General features: G+C 43.6%; 1 protein-coding gene across 2 annotated transcripts in view; it reads right to left on the bottom strand.

The window, feature by feature from the left end:
• Positions 1–2,152: 2,152 nt before the first annotated feature.
• The window catches only part of APBB1IP (amyloid beta precursor protein binding family B member 1 interacting protein), a 103,173-nt gene continuing 86,446 nt past the window's right edge, over positions 2,153–18,879 (bottom strand). The window contains exons 12-15 of one of the 2 annotated variants that reach the window (XM_033439260.2): positions 15,790–15,888; positions 15,047–15,206; positions 4,532–4,635; positions 2,153–3,009 (exon numbers count right to left, since the gene is read on the bottom strand). In XM_033439260.2, coding sequence (XP_033295151.1) covers positions 2,500–3,009; positions 4,532–4,635; positions 15,047–15,206; positions 15,790–15,888 — 873 coding nt within the window. In that variant the 3' untranslated portion in view covers positions 2,153–2,499. The remainder of the gene's footprint in view (positions 3,010–4,531; positions 4,636–15,046; positions 15,207–15,789; positions 15,889–18,879) is intronic. The other variant, XM_004275886.3, reaches the window with a different exon arrangement.

Genomic DNA, 18,879 nt, shown 5'->3' with positions numbered 1-18,879 from the left:
CACGTTTGTGGTCATTTTTGTTTTAATCAATCAATTTAATGAATAATAACTACCTGAGTTATTCTCAATAACTAAAAAATCTTATAACAATCTTTTAATGAATTTGTAAGTTTTCATCTAATACCATGTACCCAGCAATTTGGGGCACATCAAATAAGAATATAATTTAATTGTACTCCTCAAGCTTTTTTGTCTGTTATAGTAATTTTCATTTACCAAAATAAAAGAATAGTTTAATGAACCTGATTTACCATTCAACCAGCTTACTAAGTATCAATGCATGATAATCTTGCTTCATGTACACCCCTACACACCTCCCCCTTGTTCCTAGTTATTGTTTTAATTGAAGTATAATTTATATATCCCCAAGTATTTTAAAGACATTCCCAGACATAGTTTCATTTAATCTATGAATATTTCTGTATCTCTAAACGTTAATAACTTAAGACACATACATACAATACCATATCACCTTAAGACACTTTTCTGTCTGTGCATAAACTGAATAACAAATATGCAGTGATCAACTGATCAATCCCTAATAGTGTTGAAAGAAGGGATGTGACTGGTCACTGTTCATGATATGTATCTGTTATTTATGTAGTGATTTGTGGGTTGAAGAGCTAATAGCAATGTTTGTACTTTGCATAATTACTAACTACTAGTTAAAACTAATTACTAGTTAAAATAGCATGGCAGCAAATGTGAACCATGTTGGGGACTAGTGTTATTTAACTAAATTGTGGTAATTGAAACTTGTGCATGTTGAACTCTGCAAAGCAAGGACCATCTGGACCATCTATTTCCTAATGTTTTCTTTTATATCCTGTAATAAAGGCGCAGGGATGGAGAGAGACAGTGCATTCAACCTTTCGGTCCACCAAAATTATATCAATATTTTGACCACAAAATCAGTTAATTCTTTTCCATAGCTTTTCTAAAATATATATTATCTAATGCTAAAACTCACAAACGTTTTAATGTTTGAATTTTTATCATTTTTCCCCATAAAGGAAATGTACAGTATGGATAGAAGTTAGGAGACTCAGGCGGTGACCCAGCTCTGTGAGATGTAGGTTAAGCACATCTTCAGGCCTCATTTCTTCTCTGTTAAGTTAGGAATATGTTTGAATTGATGGTTTTGGGGTCATCTGTGAAGCCCATAACAACCACATCTCTCTCTTTCCCTTCCCCAGTCCCCTAGGTCCTACTCTCTGAGCCCTCCTTTTCCATAGTGATGGGCCCCAGTGCTTAGGAAAAATTTAGTGCACCTTACCAGTTTTAATTACTAAATATTTTGGTTTTAAAATGTGAATTTGCTTTTTCATTGTTGTTTTAAATGTCAATTTAGAGCTCACTTTTTTCCAAATATTAAAACATAAGATTAATTATCTTCCTTAAGTAGAAAATAACACATTAGTTATTATTATTATTTTTGGCCATGCCGCCCAGCATGTGGGATCTTAGTTCCCCAACCCGTGCCCCTTGCACTGGAAGCGCGGAGTCTTAATCACTGGACCGCCCGGGAAGTCCAACACATTAGCTATTATTTTCTACCCACTTTAAGAAGATTTTGAGGTGTTTTACATTAAAAAAAAAAAAACAGAACCATGGAAATAAAACTAAGAAAATCTAAAAGGACTCTCAGAAGCCAATTAGAAAGAGAAGATAAGGGTAATAGGAACTTAAGATAAACTGGTTGTTAAAATTAAGCATTAAATTTATCTGAGGGAAAACATTCCTGGTTGAAGAATATAATTTGATTGCCTTTTCCTGTCTCTAAATTTTTATTTATAGCAACTTATAGCATTATAATAACAGAATCCAAAAACTATCTAAAAAACTATATTTTTCCCCCAATTACTATGTTATTCAACCATTAGAAAACCAAAACCAAACTAGGGTATGTCCAAGACTCCAATGAATTAAGCAATGAGTCTCAAAAAAACTAAATTCACTCTACCTCTCCTGGTTTTTTCTTTTTCTTCTTTCGATGTTCCTGAAAGTTCTGGAGGTCACTGAGATGGAGATGGAAAATATGTCGAAGATCAACAAGACTTTAGAAGGCCTAGGATTTTTAAAAGGTCAAGTATATTATAAAATAGAATTGATATTGCACTAGATTTATACTGATATTTCTAGAAATACCATCTTAAGGAAAAAAATTTAAACTTTTATTAATTTGATGCTTCATAACATAATAAAATAAATGAACATAAAACATCATTTTACTTAACTTGGAAGGGAATATAAAATCCATTGAAGTGGAAATACACAGGAAAGATACGTACATTCAGGCAGATATTCTAAATTCTGTGTTAGGTTAAGGATTATGAATGTACTTGAGAAACAGGGAGACGTTTCCTATTTGCATTTCTAGTCTGAGTACTTCAATATTGTATCTAAAATGAACAAGATGTCACGGAAACAAAGTAGCAAAAATGCAATTGAGGTTAGCAATGATTACACCCATCACCCAAAGATACTTCTAGGCTTCCCTTAGGACATGTTGCTTCTCTTCTTTTGCAAAGCTTTCATGAGATCCGACATGAAATCCTGCTCCCCGCCTCCTCCGCCCGGTGGTCCCGGGTTCGCCTGCCTCTTGGGGGGAGCTGGCGGCCTTTTGGCCACCACGGGGGTCGGCTTCGCGGCTTCGGGGACGAAGGCGGGCGGGGGCGGGGGCGGCGGCAGCGAGGACCCCGCGTCACCCGCAAACGACGGCGGCGGTGGAGGAGGCACGAAGTCCGGGGGCGCGTCGCTAAAGTCGGGGGGCGGCGGAGGGAGCTCGTCGTCCTCCAGGGGTGGCGGCGGCGGAGGCGGCGGCAGGAGGTCGTGGGGCGGCGCTGGGAAGCCGGCGGCCGTGCCCTTGACCTTGGGCGGCGTCCCTGGGCTGCCGCAGCCGACTTCCGAGGACCGTCGCACGGGAGGGGGCGGAGGCAGGCTGGACATGGGAAGGGTCTGGGCCCTGGGCGCTCCGGCGTCGTGGCTGCCGAGGCCGGACTTCTTGTCCTTCAACAAAGCGACAACAGCATTTATTCTTGACCACATGGCCACGTGGACATGACAGTTCCCGGACAGGTGAGTCTCCGGATTTAGGAAGCGTCTGCCCCCGAGGGGGAGGCTCAGTCCCTCAGTCCTGAGACTCCAGGTTGTTCCTGAGCTAGCTCACCTCATATTTATATAATGCGACTTCCCCCAGGAGTTTCAAGCAGCTGAACTGAATCCCTCTGTTTTAGTGATAATTATCATTGCAATTTACATTTTATCAGGCTTTCATTTTATTTCTTTCTTTGCTTAATAACCTCTTGCCACTGGAGATTAGAAATTTTTTTTTCCCCTAACAAAGTGCCCTTATGATTGAGTTTATTTTATTTAGTTCAACTGCTTAGCATGATAAGAAATTAACTGGTGATGTATTTTTTTTAAAATTCTGAACAGGCAGTTTGGGAATTAGTGTTCACGCATAGTTAAGTGATTTCTATTATGGGATCCTTTTATTGCTTTCAGCATTTAAAAATGTTTTTCTTCAGTTGGCATTACAAAAACCATAAAAATAATAATCGCTGAAAGTACACTGCAAGATGAGATTGTCAGATTTGAGAAGCTAACAAGAATATTACAGAAACACACCTTTTAATGGTCTATTGTGGTTTTCAAAAATTATAAGAAGCTTGATAAATACAGGATTTAACTGTTCCCACCACTGGCTGATGGACAAAATGAAAGGGGAGAATGAGGTGGAAAACTACTGAAACACATTTAAGACTGGTTTGAATCATACATGGGAAATATTCAGTGGAACTTGTATAGTCAATTAAGTCGTTACCAATTGGACTAATAACTAAATTATAACTTTTGGCTATAATTTTTAGATAGATTTAAATGAATCTTCATTAATCTCCTCTACTAAAAAAAAAAAAGTTACGGAGAATGTTACACCAATTTGGAAATTATTTTAAAATGCGTTTTCTTCTCTGTCACCCTGAGGACATATGTAGAACGTTAACAGAAAAATACAATAATGAATATTTTATAGTGGGACCCTGTCAGTACTCTTCTAATCTGGTTTGGGGTCCAGATAGCATTTAACAAAGGGCTTCTGACTAACATGTTGCTCTAATTTATTCAGAAAAAATAAGTAAAAATCCCAAGGGCTTAAAATGCAGATGCCACTTTCAGAGAGTGCTAAAACCACTTGACTAAACAAACAAACAAAAAAAATTGCTTCAGTCAAAATAAATGTAGCTAAACTAAAAATAGTTACCAATCCTCAGCATTAAAAAAAATTCTTACATTTTCCCGAAGCTGTGATAGTTGGTTTTAATTTTCCATCCTAGCCTATGTAACTTTAAGATAAATATATATATATATATATATATATATATATAAAAGAAGCAATTATCTAAATGAAATTACAGTGACTTTTGAATTGTTGGAACTCTATTCTCTCTTTTTAAAAGAACAATTAGAATACTGCTAATGGTTTAGAATATGGGCTTACAGGTGACAGTGTGATAGAAGTGGGTCTTACCTTAGTTGTTTCAACATGTCTCTGGGCTTCTCCGAGAACAGTACTCATAGAATGTGCTGCCTGGGGGATCTGACCATTGGCCTGGGTGGTGCCTGTTTTAACTCCTAAAGGGGAGGAAGAGAGACAAGAAGAGTGGGCAAAGGTGGGAGGGAAAATTAGGAGTATGGGATTAACAGGTACAAACTACTGTATATAAAACAGGTGAGCAACAAGGAGTTACTGTGTAACACAGGGAACTATACTCAATGTCTTGTAATAACGTATACTGGAAAATAATCCAAAAAAAAAAACCCCGAATCCCTTTGCTGTACACCTGAAACTAATACAATATTGTAAATCAACTATACTTCAATAAAAAAAGAGTGGGCAAAGTATTTTCAACATCCTTCAGAGTTAACCTGAAAAGACAAAGCAGTTTTATGTCTCCAAAGCAAAAGGATTCACAGGTACACAGGGCTTTTGAAAAAACCTGAGGTTCTACGACAATACTTCATGAAATTCAGCAAAACATTCAGGGAAATGAATACTTTATACAAGCAACAAAATCTGGATTAACTGGGGTTCTAGAGAACAGTATGTTCTGCTTTTAAAAACTTTTTCGTGACTGGAAAATGAACCTTGAAAACCTCCTTTTTAAAAGAATTGTTGTTGTTGAAGATTTTTCTGAAATGGATGTATCTGGGTTCATACCATGCTATGTACAGGAACAACTTTTGAACGTTATCCTCAACAAAAAATACTTTGATCACAAAAACAGTAGACAGGACTTCCCCAGTGGCGCAGTGGTCAGGAATCCACCTGCCAGTGCAGGGGACAAGAGTTTGAGCCCTGGTCCGGGAAGATCCTACATGCCGCGGAGCAACTAAGCCCATGTGCCACAACTACTGAGCCTGCGCTCTAGAGCCCGAGAGCCACAACTACTGAAGCCCGCGCGCCTAGAGCCCGTGCTCCGCAACAAGAGAAGCCACCGCAATGAGAAGCCTGCGCACTGCAACGAAGAGTGGCCCCCACTCGCCGCAACTAGAGAAAGCCCGCGCGCAGCAACGAAGACCCAAGGCAGCCAAAAATAAATAAATTTATTTTTTCTAAAAAAAAAAGGTGGACAGAGGGGATTGGGCAAAATATACAAACCCCCACTATATCCTGAAATTAGATTTTTTTTTCCCCAGGAAGTCCTGATATGTGCTTCTTTTCCTGCCTTTTTTTTTTTTTTTTGCGGTACGCAGGCCTCTCACTGTTGTGGCCTCTCCCGTTGCAGAGCACAGGCTCCGGACACGCAGGCTCAGCGGCCATGGCTCACGGGCCTAGCCGCTCCGCGGCATGTGGGATCCTCCCGGACCAGGGCACGAACCCGTGTCCCCTGCATCGGCAGGCGGACTCTCAACCACTGCACCACCAGGGAAGCCCTCCTGCCTTTTTATTTGTCCTTTTGCACAAAAGTGTGCCTAGCTGAGGTTTCACAGTTTTGAGAGTCAGAGAGAAGCAGCTGTGTGTTGTCGTCTCTGGCTCCGGAGAGGGCATCCCGGGGGGAGGACAGCCAGCTCTCCACACACTGAGCCTGCTCCTCCCATGACTGAACTGCCTCCCAGACCCCGACCTGAGGTCTCCTCCCTGAGGGATTCCGAGGTTGCCTTAGCTCTGCTCAGTACCAGCTGTTCTGCCAAATATTTATGAAATGACTGTGTGCTTGCTTCTCTAAATATTTTCCAAATATTTTGAAAAACCCAAAACTCTATGCAACAACTCAGAGAAGGTCATTAAGTACTTCAGGAGACAGGGAAGAAGGGAAGGTCTGATGAGGAATCAGATACTTTCACTATCTCAAAGTATCTCTGTACGAATTATTAAGTACAACATGAAATAACTGCACAGGAGAGAAATCGGACAGCACGTTAGCCAAGTGGTCAGAATGAATGTTTCCAATGAGGGGCAACAGACACCATATGCCTCCGACTGGGATACCCCGAGAAGGACACGGCAGCTTAGTCCTGCCCCAAACACATTACCTGAGATGAATTACGAGGAAATATCAGACACATCCAAACTGAGGGACATTCTATAAAATAAATGGCCTGTATTCTTTAAAAAATGTTAATGTCTTGATAGACAAAGAAAGGCTGAGGAAATGTTCCAGAGGAAAGGGGATGAAAGAGGCATGATGCCTAAATGCAAACTCCAAATCTGGACGGAACCAGTGCCAGGAAAGAGCATTGCTGTAAAGGCATCATTGCGACGACTGGCAAAACTGGGATATGGGCTGCGGTTTACATAAATATACTCTATCAACATGAAATGTTAAATTTCCTGAATTTGATAACTGTACTGTGGTTAGTAAGGGAATAGCCTTTTTTTGTTGTTTTAGGAAATACAAAGGGAAGATTTAAGGGACAAAGGGACACAATATAGTCAATCTACTCTCAAGAGGCTCCAAAAAAAAAAGGTCTAGGGACAACATATGGGGGGTGGGATAGGGAGAGGGGGATGATACAGCAAATGTGACAAATACTCAGTATCGGTGCTCTGGGTCAAGAGTCTATGGAAATTCTTTGCATTATTCTTGCAACTTTTCTGTCAGTTTGAAATTATTTCAGAATAAAAATATGTTCATGTCCATTTATACAATCAAAAGGCTGGAACAGGCTATACCAACTTGTTCTGCTGTAAGGTTTGTTGCTGTAAAATGCATGCTCCTCATTCAGCAACAGCAGCCCTGTCCTTGTTCAGAGCTGCCCTCCTCGGCACATCCGCTCAGTGCTGTCAGAACTTAACACCCTGTGCCACGTAAACACAAGATTATCTCTATGACTATTTAATGTCTCTCTCTGATTAGCCACATCTTTGCTCTGGAGGGCGGAAAGTAACAGGTTTAAACTTCTTAAGGTCTTAGGATGTTTAAATTTAAGAGTTTTTCATAAGGCCTTGTGTCCCATCCCATGCCGCCCCTGAGAGATTTAAACCCCTTAGATTCCAAAGTGCTTAATCTCCTCATTTCCTTTGGTCTCTTCTCTTTCCCCTCTTCCCTCTTTGTATGCATATTCAAAATCTTTCTTTACAGGTAATGGAAACACCTTTGTATAAACAGAAACCAAAGCTGAATACTGAAGACAGTTAGGGGACATTCCTTTAAAGGGCACAAATTATCAATATATATATTTTTTGCTTCTTTTGCCCAAACACACACAGTCTGATTTCTCAACAACACAGTGCACATTGCTATGTAACCAGGATGTCTAGGTCTTTGCCAGTCTGTGGGAACAAAAGAAGTCACGTCTATAGCAATCTCTCAGATGCTCCAAGCTGCTGTCCTCCCTTTACCAAGAAGTCTAATCTTTTCTGTGGGTTCTCTGCCCCATCCTGAGACAACCCATGGGTACCCATATAACTCGTATATCCTGTAGGTGCCACCGATTTCAGATCTAGGTTGTCCTGGGGTCACAGTATTAACGTCCCAGCTGTCAAGTAGCAACACCACTCCTCCTGCTGCCACGTCTCTCTGGCAGACCTCAAAGGAATTAGGGGTGGGACGTTTATTAAACATATGTTTTACAGAAATCAAGTGCATTCCCAGGAGGGGACAGATCCCTCATCCCCTTCTTCACCCATGTGGTTTGTAAAGGGCCGATCCTACCACTTGTACTGGCATCCTCTTCAGTGCGGCTACGTGATTTAGGTATAAGCATGCAATGGAGCCCTTCCAGGGCGTTTTCAGAAGCGGGGCTTTCTCTTTGTACTAAGATTTCCAGCTGTGTGAAAAATGTTAGCCTAGAGAGCCAGTGGTAGTCCTTGCCACCTCATGGGGACACTGCCCAAGAAAGAAACAGTATCTTGATGACTTCGCTTAACCCCCTGGATCCCGCTGTGCCTGAAAGCAGCCTACCTCTGGATTTCCTAGTTTTGTGCCATAATAAATCTCTCCCCCTTGGTTTTTGTTGCTTAAACTAGATTGAGTTGGATTTCTGCCAATTGCCACGAAAGAGTCCTGAGGAAAAATAGTGGCTAAAGTCATAAAATCATTTAATAAGTACTAAAAAAAAAGCCTCCACGGCTGTTTCCTAATATAAAAGAAAAAACCCTGCCATTTATCGAGAATACATTACTTGTTGCTAAACACTCTGGATGTAGAACAATGCCTTGGGATTTTCAATTGGGTAATCACAGCAGAGGCACACAAATCGTCTGCGGTTTGACTCCCAGCCAGTGACCCTGCACCACTTGGCCCTGCCTCTCCAGGACTCTGGGCCAACCACGTGAAGAGGGAGAGGGCAGGAGAGGAAAGGGATTCCAGGTGAAAAGTTGAAGCGGAGGAGGCATCAGACTGACGGGGCCTGGGGTTGACTGTCTCCAGGCTCTATCAGATGGTTTTATAGCAGGTCCTGCCCAGGGAGAGTTAGTGCCCGTGCAAGGTCTCCCCGGCTGCAGTTCTTGTTCTGATCTGTCTCTCGTGGGTCCAAGGTCCAGGAAATCTGTCCTCTGTGGGTGACCCCCACTCTGCAAGCCAATGACTCAGAAAACAGTTGTTGGGGTGATGAAGGAGGCTCCCTGACTAGTGCCCCAAACAGCCCGAGGTTCAAGTGAGGCCATCAGCCAGTAACTCCTCATTTGTTTTTTCAACACTATTCTTGACATTTACCTTAATTTTGGCGGCGGAGGGAAGAGGGCTGTTGCAAGGAACGTATGGTTTGATTTGTCCCGGGCTCCTGGATGGACATGGGTCCCTTAAACACCTTCCAAGGAGCCCTAGTGATTTTGTGTGATGAGTTTAGGCGAAGAGAGAGGCTTGGATAATAATATACGAGAAGAACTGAATTTTAAAAGATGGTGTCATTTCAAACGGGTCTTTGTTGCTAAGATGTGATCACGGTCATCGCGTACGTATGTGTATAACTGAGAAGAATGAACTTCACGTTCTATTTGAAAGTGGCTTCCCTTCCTTCTAAGCTCATCATCTTCAGTTCCTTCCGAGCTGGTCACTAATATACTTTAGAGCTTAAAATCCCACCCAGCAGGTGCTCGTGGCAATACATTCTAAGGCATAAACTGAAAGTTTAAATTGAGGACGTTTTTCCCCTTAGATGCTCAAATGGAAGCATTTACTAATAAGCAGGGATGCTCTCAGTATGGTTTATTTTAAGATCTCAGCACATTTGTCCTCTGTAGGGCTGCAGGGCTTAATTTTGATAAATAAGACTCTACAGCAGAACTAAGATGGGTTAATTTACTATCTACTAACAGATATTCCATCGTGGGAAAGATCCTCCTTTTTGATCAATGGACATCTCATCTGACTGCTGCAATGGTGTTCTTCAAAAATTGGATTTAAGCAATTCATTTAGGAGAAACGGAATGAACATGCATTTTGCATTTAGTATTAAGGCTGTTCACATTACTTCACCCTCAGAGAAACCCCCTACCAGGTATTAATTCATTTTTCCATTTGTCATCCCAACCATCTTCGAATTCTAGCCGAGTGCCTGTTATCTGCCCAGCACTGCGGTCCGTGCTGGGAAAACTATGATGTACCAGACAGAAACAGTCCCTGACTTTATGATTTCCTTCAGTGCCTGGAGGAGGGAACAGATACTAAACTAATAATCACACAGATTATTAATTATGACTGGCCTACCAAGGACAATTCATTTGAGATCTGAGGCTGGGCAGGAATTAGCCACATGAAATCAAAGAGCATCATAGGGCTTCCCTGGTGGCGCAGTGGTTGAGAGTCCGCCTGCCGATGCAAGAGATACGGGTTTGTGCCCTGGTCCGGGAAGATCCCACATGCCGCGGAGCGGCTGGGCCCGTGAGCCATGGCTGCTGAGCCTGCGCGTCCGGAGCCTGTGCTCCGCAACGGGAGAGGCCACAACAGTGAGAGGCCCGTGTACCGAAACAAACAAACAAACAAACAAAGAGCATCATAAACAGAGGAAGAGCATCTGAGAAGTCCTTGAAAAAGGATGGTGCTTGGGGCTTTGAAAAAGTGGGAAAAGCAGATGGGCTCTGTGGCAGGAACAGGAAGACAGGGGTGGGGAAAGAGGCAGGTGAGATGGGCGAGGCTCATTTCATGCAGGTTTTGGTGGCCTTGCTAAGGACTGGGGACTTAATCTGAGAGCAGTGGAAAGCATCTGAAGGGCTGAAGCACCACCTCATGGGGCCAAATGAACATGGTGGCTAGGATTTGATGGCAGTGGAGACAAACAGGCATGGACAGATTTGCCCAATGTTCAGAAGGTAGAGTCAGCAGGATTTAGAAGTGACTGGATTTAGAGGTGAGTTTTCTTGCATGTTTTCTGCAGGAGCAATTGGGCAGATGATGATGTTATTTATGGAAACAGAGAACAACAATGGGGGGGCAAGTCTGGAGGGTAAGAGGATGAGCTCAGTTTTGCAGATGTTGAGTTTGAGGTGTCTGGGAAGGATCCACGTGAAGCCAATGAGCAGACAGTTGGAAACACAGGTTTGAAGGTCAACAGAGAAGCCTGGATTGGATTTACGTAGCTATAGGTGGTCAGCTCATACACAGTGCTGGGGGTGGATTAGATCACTTAGGGAGATAGTGTAAAATGAGGATAGGGTTAGGATCGATGGGTCTTGGGTAGTTTAAGGTGGGGTAGAAGAAGAGTTACTACAGGAGGTTAAAAAAGAGTGGTCAGAGAAGTTGGGGGGCGGGGTGGGGGACTTGGAGTGTGTGATATCTGGAAAGCCGAGAGAGGAGATTGGTTCAAGGAGGAGTGGTCCGTTGTGTTGGAGTTGCTGAAAGGTGGACTAAAAAGAGGGGTTTACAGTAGTTTGATTTAGCAACACAGAGGCCGCTGGTGAGATTAGCAAGAGCATTTTCCACCAGGTAGTAGAGGCAGAAAGAACCCTGACTGAAATGGGTTGAAGAGTGAAAAGGAAGTAGAAAAATGGAGACAGCAAATATGGTCCACCTTTTAGAATAGTTGCTTGTCAGATGGGGCACTAGCTGGAGGGGGATTTGGAGTTGTAGGAGGGTTTTAAATTTGAGTTTGTTTCTTTGAAGAAGGGAGCAATATTGATGAGAAGAAAACAGTAGATCAGAAGAGAAAGTAGAAGAGAATGGCATAATCATGCATCTCTCTGGTCTTTGTCCTGGGTTCCTGGCACAGAACTTGGTATTTTCCAAGCTATCAGAGGGTCTTTGTTATTCAGCCCCTAGGAACACATCTGAGTTTATGCAAACAAGGTGGATCAGGATGGGTGCTGGTCACCAGAAGACCAACCGACTGATTAGAGGGTTGAGGCTTTGGGCCAGCCTGACATCGGCAGAGTAGAGAACGGGGGCTAGAAATTGAGTTCAGTCACGTGGTCAATGATTTGATCAATCATGTCGATGAAGTGAAATCCCAATAAAAAATCTGGACAGTGGTGCTTTCCTGGTGGTGAATACATCCATGTGCTGGAAGGGTGATGCACCCTGATTCCAGAGGACACAGAAGCTCTTCATCTGGGACCCTCCTAGACCTCACCTTATTCGTCTTTCGTTTGGCTGGTCCTGATGTGTATCATTTACTTACTTTTTTAATTTTTAAAAAATGTTTCTTTCTTTATTGTTTGGTTGCTTTGGGTCTTCATTGCTGTGTGTGGTCTAGCTGCAGTGAGCGGGGGCTACTCTTCGTTGTGGTGCATGGGCTTCTCATTGTGGTGGCTTCTCTTGTTGTAGAGCACAGGCTTCTAGGCGAGCAGGCTTCAGTAATTGCAGTACGTGGGATCAGTAGTGGTGGCACACGGCCTTAGCTGCTCTGCGGCATGTGGGATCCTCCCAGACCAGAGGTTCCCCACCGAACCCGTGTGCCCTGCGTTGGCAGGCGGATTCTTAACCACTGCGCCACCAGGGAAGTCCCAGTGTATACTTTATAATAACATTGTAACAATAAGGATAGCACTCTCCCAAATTTTGTGAGTTGAACTGTTGAACCTAAGGGGGTTCTGGGAAACCCCCAGATTTGTGGCCGGTAGGTCAAAAGTTTGGGTGGCCTAGGGACCCCTGAAGTGTGGCTGGCATCTGAAGGAAGGGCAGCCTTATTAGGACTGTGCCCTTGTGGGGTCTGAGCTAACTCCAGGGGCAGCATCAGAGTTGCGCTGCAGGACTCCAGTTGGGGCAAGAATAGGGGACGAGAGCATGCATGGAAGAATTGGCCCTTGTTAGGAGGTAACACAATAGACATGGGCTAGGATGGGTGTAGATGCAGGTAAGTCACTGGGTTTGGTGGTGGAAAGTTGATGGTTCCTTTTTTTTTTTTGCTGAGAGTAAAGGGGCTGGAGATTGGAAATCTGAGGAGAGTGAAGAATGTCTGAAGCAATTAGAGAAACTAGGAGATTACACTGACTGGGATAGGTCTTCTCAACATGACTGACATCTGGGACTGGCAAATTCTTTGTTGTTCAGGGCTGTCCTGTGCATTGCAGGACAGGCAGCGTCCCTAGCCTCTACCCATTAGATGACACAAGCAGCCCCCAAAGCATGACAACCAAACATGTTTTCAGACATTGCCAAGTCTTCCCTGGGGGTCCAAATCTCCCTCGGTCGAGAACCATTGGTCTAGAGAAACACAGTAAGAGCCACAGGCAGTATTAAGGGCCCGGTTGTGGTTGACGTCGACAGATCTGTGATGGACTCAGTGTCTACCCTATGCCGAGCCCTCTAGGAGGAAAGGATGTCCCAATCCCTCTCCCCACGCTGGAGAAGCCTCACTCCCCCTACTCTCTCCTTTTCTCAACCTCCAGATTTCCTATATACTAGGTTAACGGTGGGCAGAGTCCTGTGGGTTGAGAGCCAGCCCAGTCATTCTGCTTCCTTCCTTCCTTCCTTTTCCCCTCCCTCCTCTCTCGCTCCCTTCTTTTCTTCCTCTTTTTCTTTAAATCCCTGGTGTTATAGTCGCCTCTGGCTAGGGCTGAAACTTAGGCGAGAGAGATGCCCATTTCAAGCTTTGAGTTTAAACCACATGCTCTAGCTTGTTCTAACAGGTAGCCTTGAATTGGGAGTTATGAACACTAGCCCAGCTGATCAAACATGGAATTCTAATTTGCCACGGTTCCTGTGTCTATATCTTTCTCTTGGGAACTTCATGGGAGGGATGCCTGTGTATGGATGTGAGCTCAGTGGTGCCCTATCAAAATAGCATCTCACAGCACCCCCAAATCCTCAATGACCTCTGACACACACACATAACTGGTAGAGCTAAGGTCCTGGCAAGATGTGGGTTCTGTTTCCACCCAAGTGGGTAGACTGTAATTCAGCTGACACCTCCTGGAGTTGGCACCAGACTCTACAGGTGTAAGGTACAACCTTCACAAGGCTGCCTCCACTTCAATGCCAGCCAACCGCCACTTCTGACCAGCCCTTTATAAACTGAGAGGTTCCCACGACCCCTCAGGTTCAATAATTCAACACAATGACTTGTAGAACTCAGGAAAGCTCTACACTCACCCATTACAGTTCTATTATAACGGACGCCCACAGGGCGAGGTCTAGGTGGGTCCTGGATGTGGACCCCCTTCTCTGTGGAGTCAAGGCATGTAACCCACCTGGTTCCTTGAATGTTCACCAACCAGGAAGCTCCCCCAAGCCTTGGTGTCTAGAGTTTTTATTGGGGTTTCATTAAGAGGTACAATTGATGAAATCACTGGCCACAATGGTTCAAGTTCTTCCAACCATTATGTATCATAAAGACAATGTGTTTGAATCACAGCTCAACCACTGAGAAGTACTACATACCAACTTCTCCAAGCTTCAGTTCTCTCAACTGTGGAGTGAGGATAATAATGTATACCTTGCAGGGTGGTTGTAAGGACAAGAAATAATGTGTATATAAAGCAATGCATAGTACCCACTCCATCCCTCAATGTCTTGCCCTCCTTAAAAATATAAACCAGTAGCTGTTATATTACTATTAAAATGTGATGTCCAGGGTTTCCCTGGTGGCGCAGTGGTTGAGAGTCCGCTTGCCAATGCAGGGGACACGGGTTCGTGCCCCGGTCCGGGAAGATCCCACATGCGGCGAAGCGGCTGTGCCCGTGAGCCATGGCCGCTGAGCCTGCGCGTCCGGAGCCTGTGCTCCGCAACGGGAGAAGCCACAACAGTGAGAGGCCCGCATGCCGCAAAAAAAACCCAAAAAAACCAACAACAAAAATGTGATGTCCAGAATTGGGTACTGGGCTCTAGCCATGATGTTATTGAGGCAAAACACCAAGGAATGATCTCACTGTTGGTGCAAGCAGCCTGCTGGGCACTAATGGAGCCTCGGACAAACATCACATCTATACTGTGATGAGACACAGCTCCCTACAAGCTCACCCTAAGCTGGTGATCACCATCTTGTCCACAGGCATATCATGAAAAAAGGGTCAGAGCTTTGCTAAAGGTCACTTATAAAGAAATAGATACAAGTGTGTGTGTGTGGGGGGGGGATCTTAAATTTGACCATCAGGAGGGAATGTATTCTGTACAGTGTCTACAAAGTTCTGTTTCTATGAAATACATTAGATAAGTTTGAACACAACCTCTGAGCTTTGAACAGGTGTCAGACTCTCCCCTCTGCAAGGTACCTGTAGAAGACGGGGCTGGTGGGGCTGCGTTGACAGTGCCCAGGTTGGTCCACCGAGAGGCAAGCCCTGCCCTGGCCATGGCACGCTGATAGCTATCATAGAGCGTCTTTCCATACTAGGGAGAGAACACAAAAGAAGCAAGAGAGTAATCCCAAATTCTGCACTCAACTGCAAACTGCAAATTCAGGGAAAAAAGGACTTCATCACTACTCTTTTTATTCCTTTCCTGAGATTTTTTTTAGTCGACGTATTTCAATGAAAAAAATCCACAAATCATGTTTTCGTATGTTAAATAATTTTCCAGATTAGCAGAGTCAGGTAATACCTTCACCTCCCCATTAGAGGAGAGCTTTAGCCACGCACTGTGATGACATATATCTTTATGTAATTCTACTGCAGATTGTATCTCGTGTTTCTTAATTACACACGACACTTGCAAAGCTCTCCATACATCAATAGCTGAGATGTCTCACGTGAAAGTAAATCCCTGACTCTCAGGTCATGGGAGAGGTCCATATATCAACCACTCTCATTTACTTAAAAAAACCAATGGGCAAATAAGGTAATATCTATGGCATTGACCCCTTAATGGCATTGACTCAGTAAGAATGGACCAGCTGTTTCTCAGTAGCACAAAGACTGGACCCAGGTCAGGAGGCTGGTTAGCAAAGATAGGGTGAGTCCGAATGCTCTCTCACCTTGGCGATCCTGATTCCCGTAACCCACTGATTTAGCATTCTTGCGTCATCACAGCAGAGATACTTGATATACTGGGACTCCTTCTGAATTTGGGGATGCTAGAAAAAGCCATTTCAAAGACTGTTTATAAGCTCTTCACTTATTAGCACCTTTCAAAAACATTTAAAAATTCTCACAGTGTATGAGATTTCCTGAGAAGGTGGCCAAAATTACCGGTAGCAATTTTAGAATTAGGAACAGGAGTATATTTTTTTACAGAAGCTAAATTTGGAAAGAATTTCAGAAAGCAGTGACATGATTTATCACAAGCATTTTTTACTATATTATCAATAATCATTTCTATTCCTGCTTTTTGAATGCTTGAAAGCCTTCACATTTATCACATTTCTAGCCCTACAAGAAGTCCAAATCATTTCTCCATTTATCAGATAAAGGAACTTACCTGATGTAATTCTTATGTCAAGGGATTAATGCTTTTGTGACTCCCCATCAGTCCTAGGGTTACTTCTGCTACCAGGGATTCAGGGTTTCACCCCGTCTTCTGTCATCTCTTACCCAAATGGGCCATTTTGGCCTCCAGATGGATGGCGCAGAGAAGGAATATTTCTGTCTAATCTTAAGTGGCAACGAGCTAGGTGCTGCACTAGGGGGTCATCCAGGCCTTCCAGGAGCTCCTGATCAAAAAGAACAGTGATGGGCAGGCACGAAGGGGAAGGAGAGTCACGGGTCCTTGGTCATACAGAACATCCTTGTCTTTCAGCACCAGAAACAGCTCCCTAACTTCCAATGGCATTCCTGTTCTGACTGTCTTGTAAGAGGGGCAAAACATGGGTCTCTCCAGCAATTTGATGCCTATAGTTCTTAGAAAGCAGCTGTTGTTTTGTTTTGTTTTGTTTCTGGAGGAATTTTAAAAGTTGATCTTGTTACCTTTGGCTTGATATATTAAAATTTCTTTGGTTTGTTTTTTGGTGCATGTCATGTCATGGGAAAGCCAGGTTCCCAGGAGCAGACTTAAACTGTATTGTGCTGGCAATGAAAGCAACTGTCTAGGTAGAGGGATCCACTTAAACAGCACAATCAACAATTTCTTAAGTATATGCTTCATCTAAATAGACTAAAATGTAGTCATTCCCTTAAGCATAATGGCTGTTGAGCACAAAAGAGAGGCAAGAAATCTTGACCTTGAGTTCTAACTATGGCTCCTCCTATGATCAGGAGATCAAAGTATAGACTTTGGTTCATTTTCTCCAACATTAGTGGGGTGCATCTCACCAACTTCCTTATGTCACATGTGTACTAAGACTGTATACAGAAGAGTTAAGCATCAGATGACCCTGAAGGTCTCTCGTGATCCTCAGGTTTTATGATTCTAAGATGAGCTGCCTAGTGGGCTCCTTTCTGGCTCCCTTGTGAAGTCAGGAACCTTCTAGGCTCCCAGGACATCATACAGGAAGTTCCTGTGCTCATTCTTCTGTCGTGTCTTAGGACCTTGCCAAGGGGTTTACTCCCTTGAGCTTTTCGCTGAAAAAATATTTGCAAAGACGTTTAAGGAAAAATGCTGGCTCTGTGCCACTGGTTAGACTCTTCCACCATTGGTTGCTCCTGACCACAGAAAGAGAAGCTCCTGCAGGATGTGCCAAGCAGCACACAAAGGTCAGGGCAACTGCAGATGGTTGTTCAAAGGGATCTTACAGATCCTCTAAACTTACCAGTGGGAGACCAGAGAAGTTAAGCCATTTATCCAAGGTCAAAGGGAGTGGCAGAAGCATAACAAGAACCAAGGGCCTGTGCATTCAACAGACACCTCTGGGGTGCTCAGAAATATACCAATCCCTAGGTAGACAGAGATGAGAAAGAAAGGCTCACACTGTACTTAGGAAGTGGCGGCTGGGATGTCCCTGGGGGAGACATATGTAAACAAATGTATGATCACTCTATGACATGGTAAAGTTCGTAGTAAAAGTTGGAAACCAGAGAAAGGCTCTTTGGACAAAGTGACAGAATGTTATAATACATTTGAGGAACGTGTAGAAATTCTGTGTGGCCAGGACCTGGGAGCCATGGAAAGAAGAGGCAGAAAAGAAGCTGGAGAGGAAGCGGAGTCAAGGGCCTTGTGTCAAAATAGCATCTGGACGTTGTCCTCTAGGCAGTGGGGCCATCAGACCTTTGGAACAGCAGGGCATCCAGGCAGCAGTGGTGGCTGGGGCCGTGGAGTGAGGAGGAAGACAGACAGAGAGGGCTGCATGCAAGCCATCTCTCATAGAAACCAGAACTTGAGGGACTGGACAACAGAGGGGAGAGGAGGGACTTCAAGGATGCTTTCTCTATTTCTAGCTTGGAAAAGTAGGTGGGTATTATGGGTTTCATTGTGTCCCCTCCAAAGACATGTTGAAGTCCTAACCCTCTGTTTAGGTATCTGTGTGAATGTGACCTTATTTGAAAACAGGATTGTTGCAGATGTAATCAGGTTAAGGTGAGCTCATACTTGATTAGGCATTTATATTCTACTAGGGGAGAAAGCCAATAAAAATACAAAACATTAAGTAATGTAATTTCAGACTGTGAAGAAAATGTAGCAGAGTAAGGGTAGGGAATAGGTGAGTGATGGAGCAGAAGTCCAGAACTCTTCCCATGACCCCTCACCACCTCTCAACGGAGCTCAATATAGACATAATTCCTCCTGGAGGATGGTCACTTCCACTGCCCCATCATACCTCACCTCAGAATGCAGTGAGAACAAATTCACAAAGGAGCAACTTCACAGGAAAGGGGAGTGTGCATCAAAGAGCAAGCACAAGGGCAGAAATGATTCTGGGGTACCAAGTCCTTTCTTGGGAGTATGGACAGCCTCTGGTATCTCTTTTTGTGAGTATGGTCAGCCTCTTAAAAAACTTCTTAATTTACTTATTAATTTTTAAAAATTGAAATGTAGTTGCTGTACAATATTACGTTCGTTTCAGGTGTACTACCTAGTGATGTGACACTTGCCTACATTATGAAATGATCACCAGGGTATGTCTAGTAACCATCTGTCACCATACAAAGTTATTGCTGTATTACTGACCATACTGCTCAACCTCTTAAAGGAC

Source organism: Orcinus orca, chromosome 2, assembly GCF_937001465.1.
Source record: "Orcinus orca chromosome 2, mOrcOrc1.1, whole genome shotgun sequence".
NCBI lineage: Eukaryota > Metazoa > Chordata > Mammalia > Artiodactyla > Delphinidae > Orcinus > Orcinus orca.
Note: the sequence above shows the minus strand (reverse complement) of the source record. Positions and strands in the feature narration are given on the sequence as shown.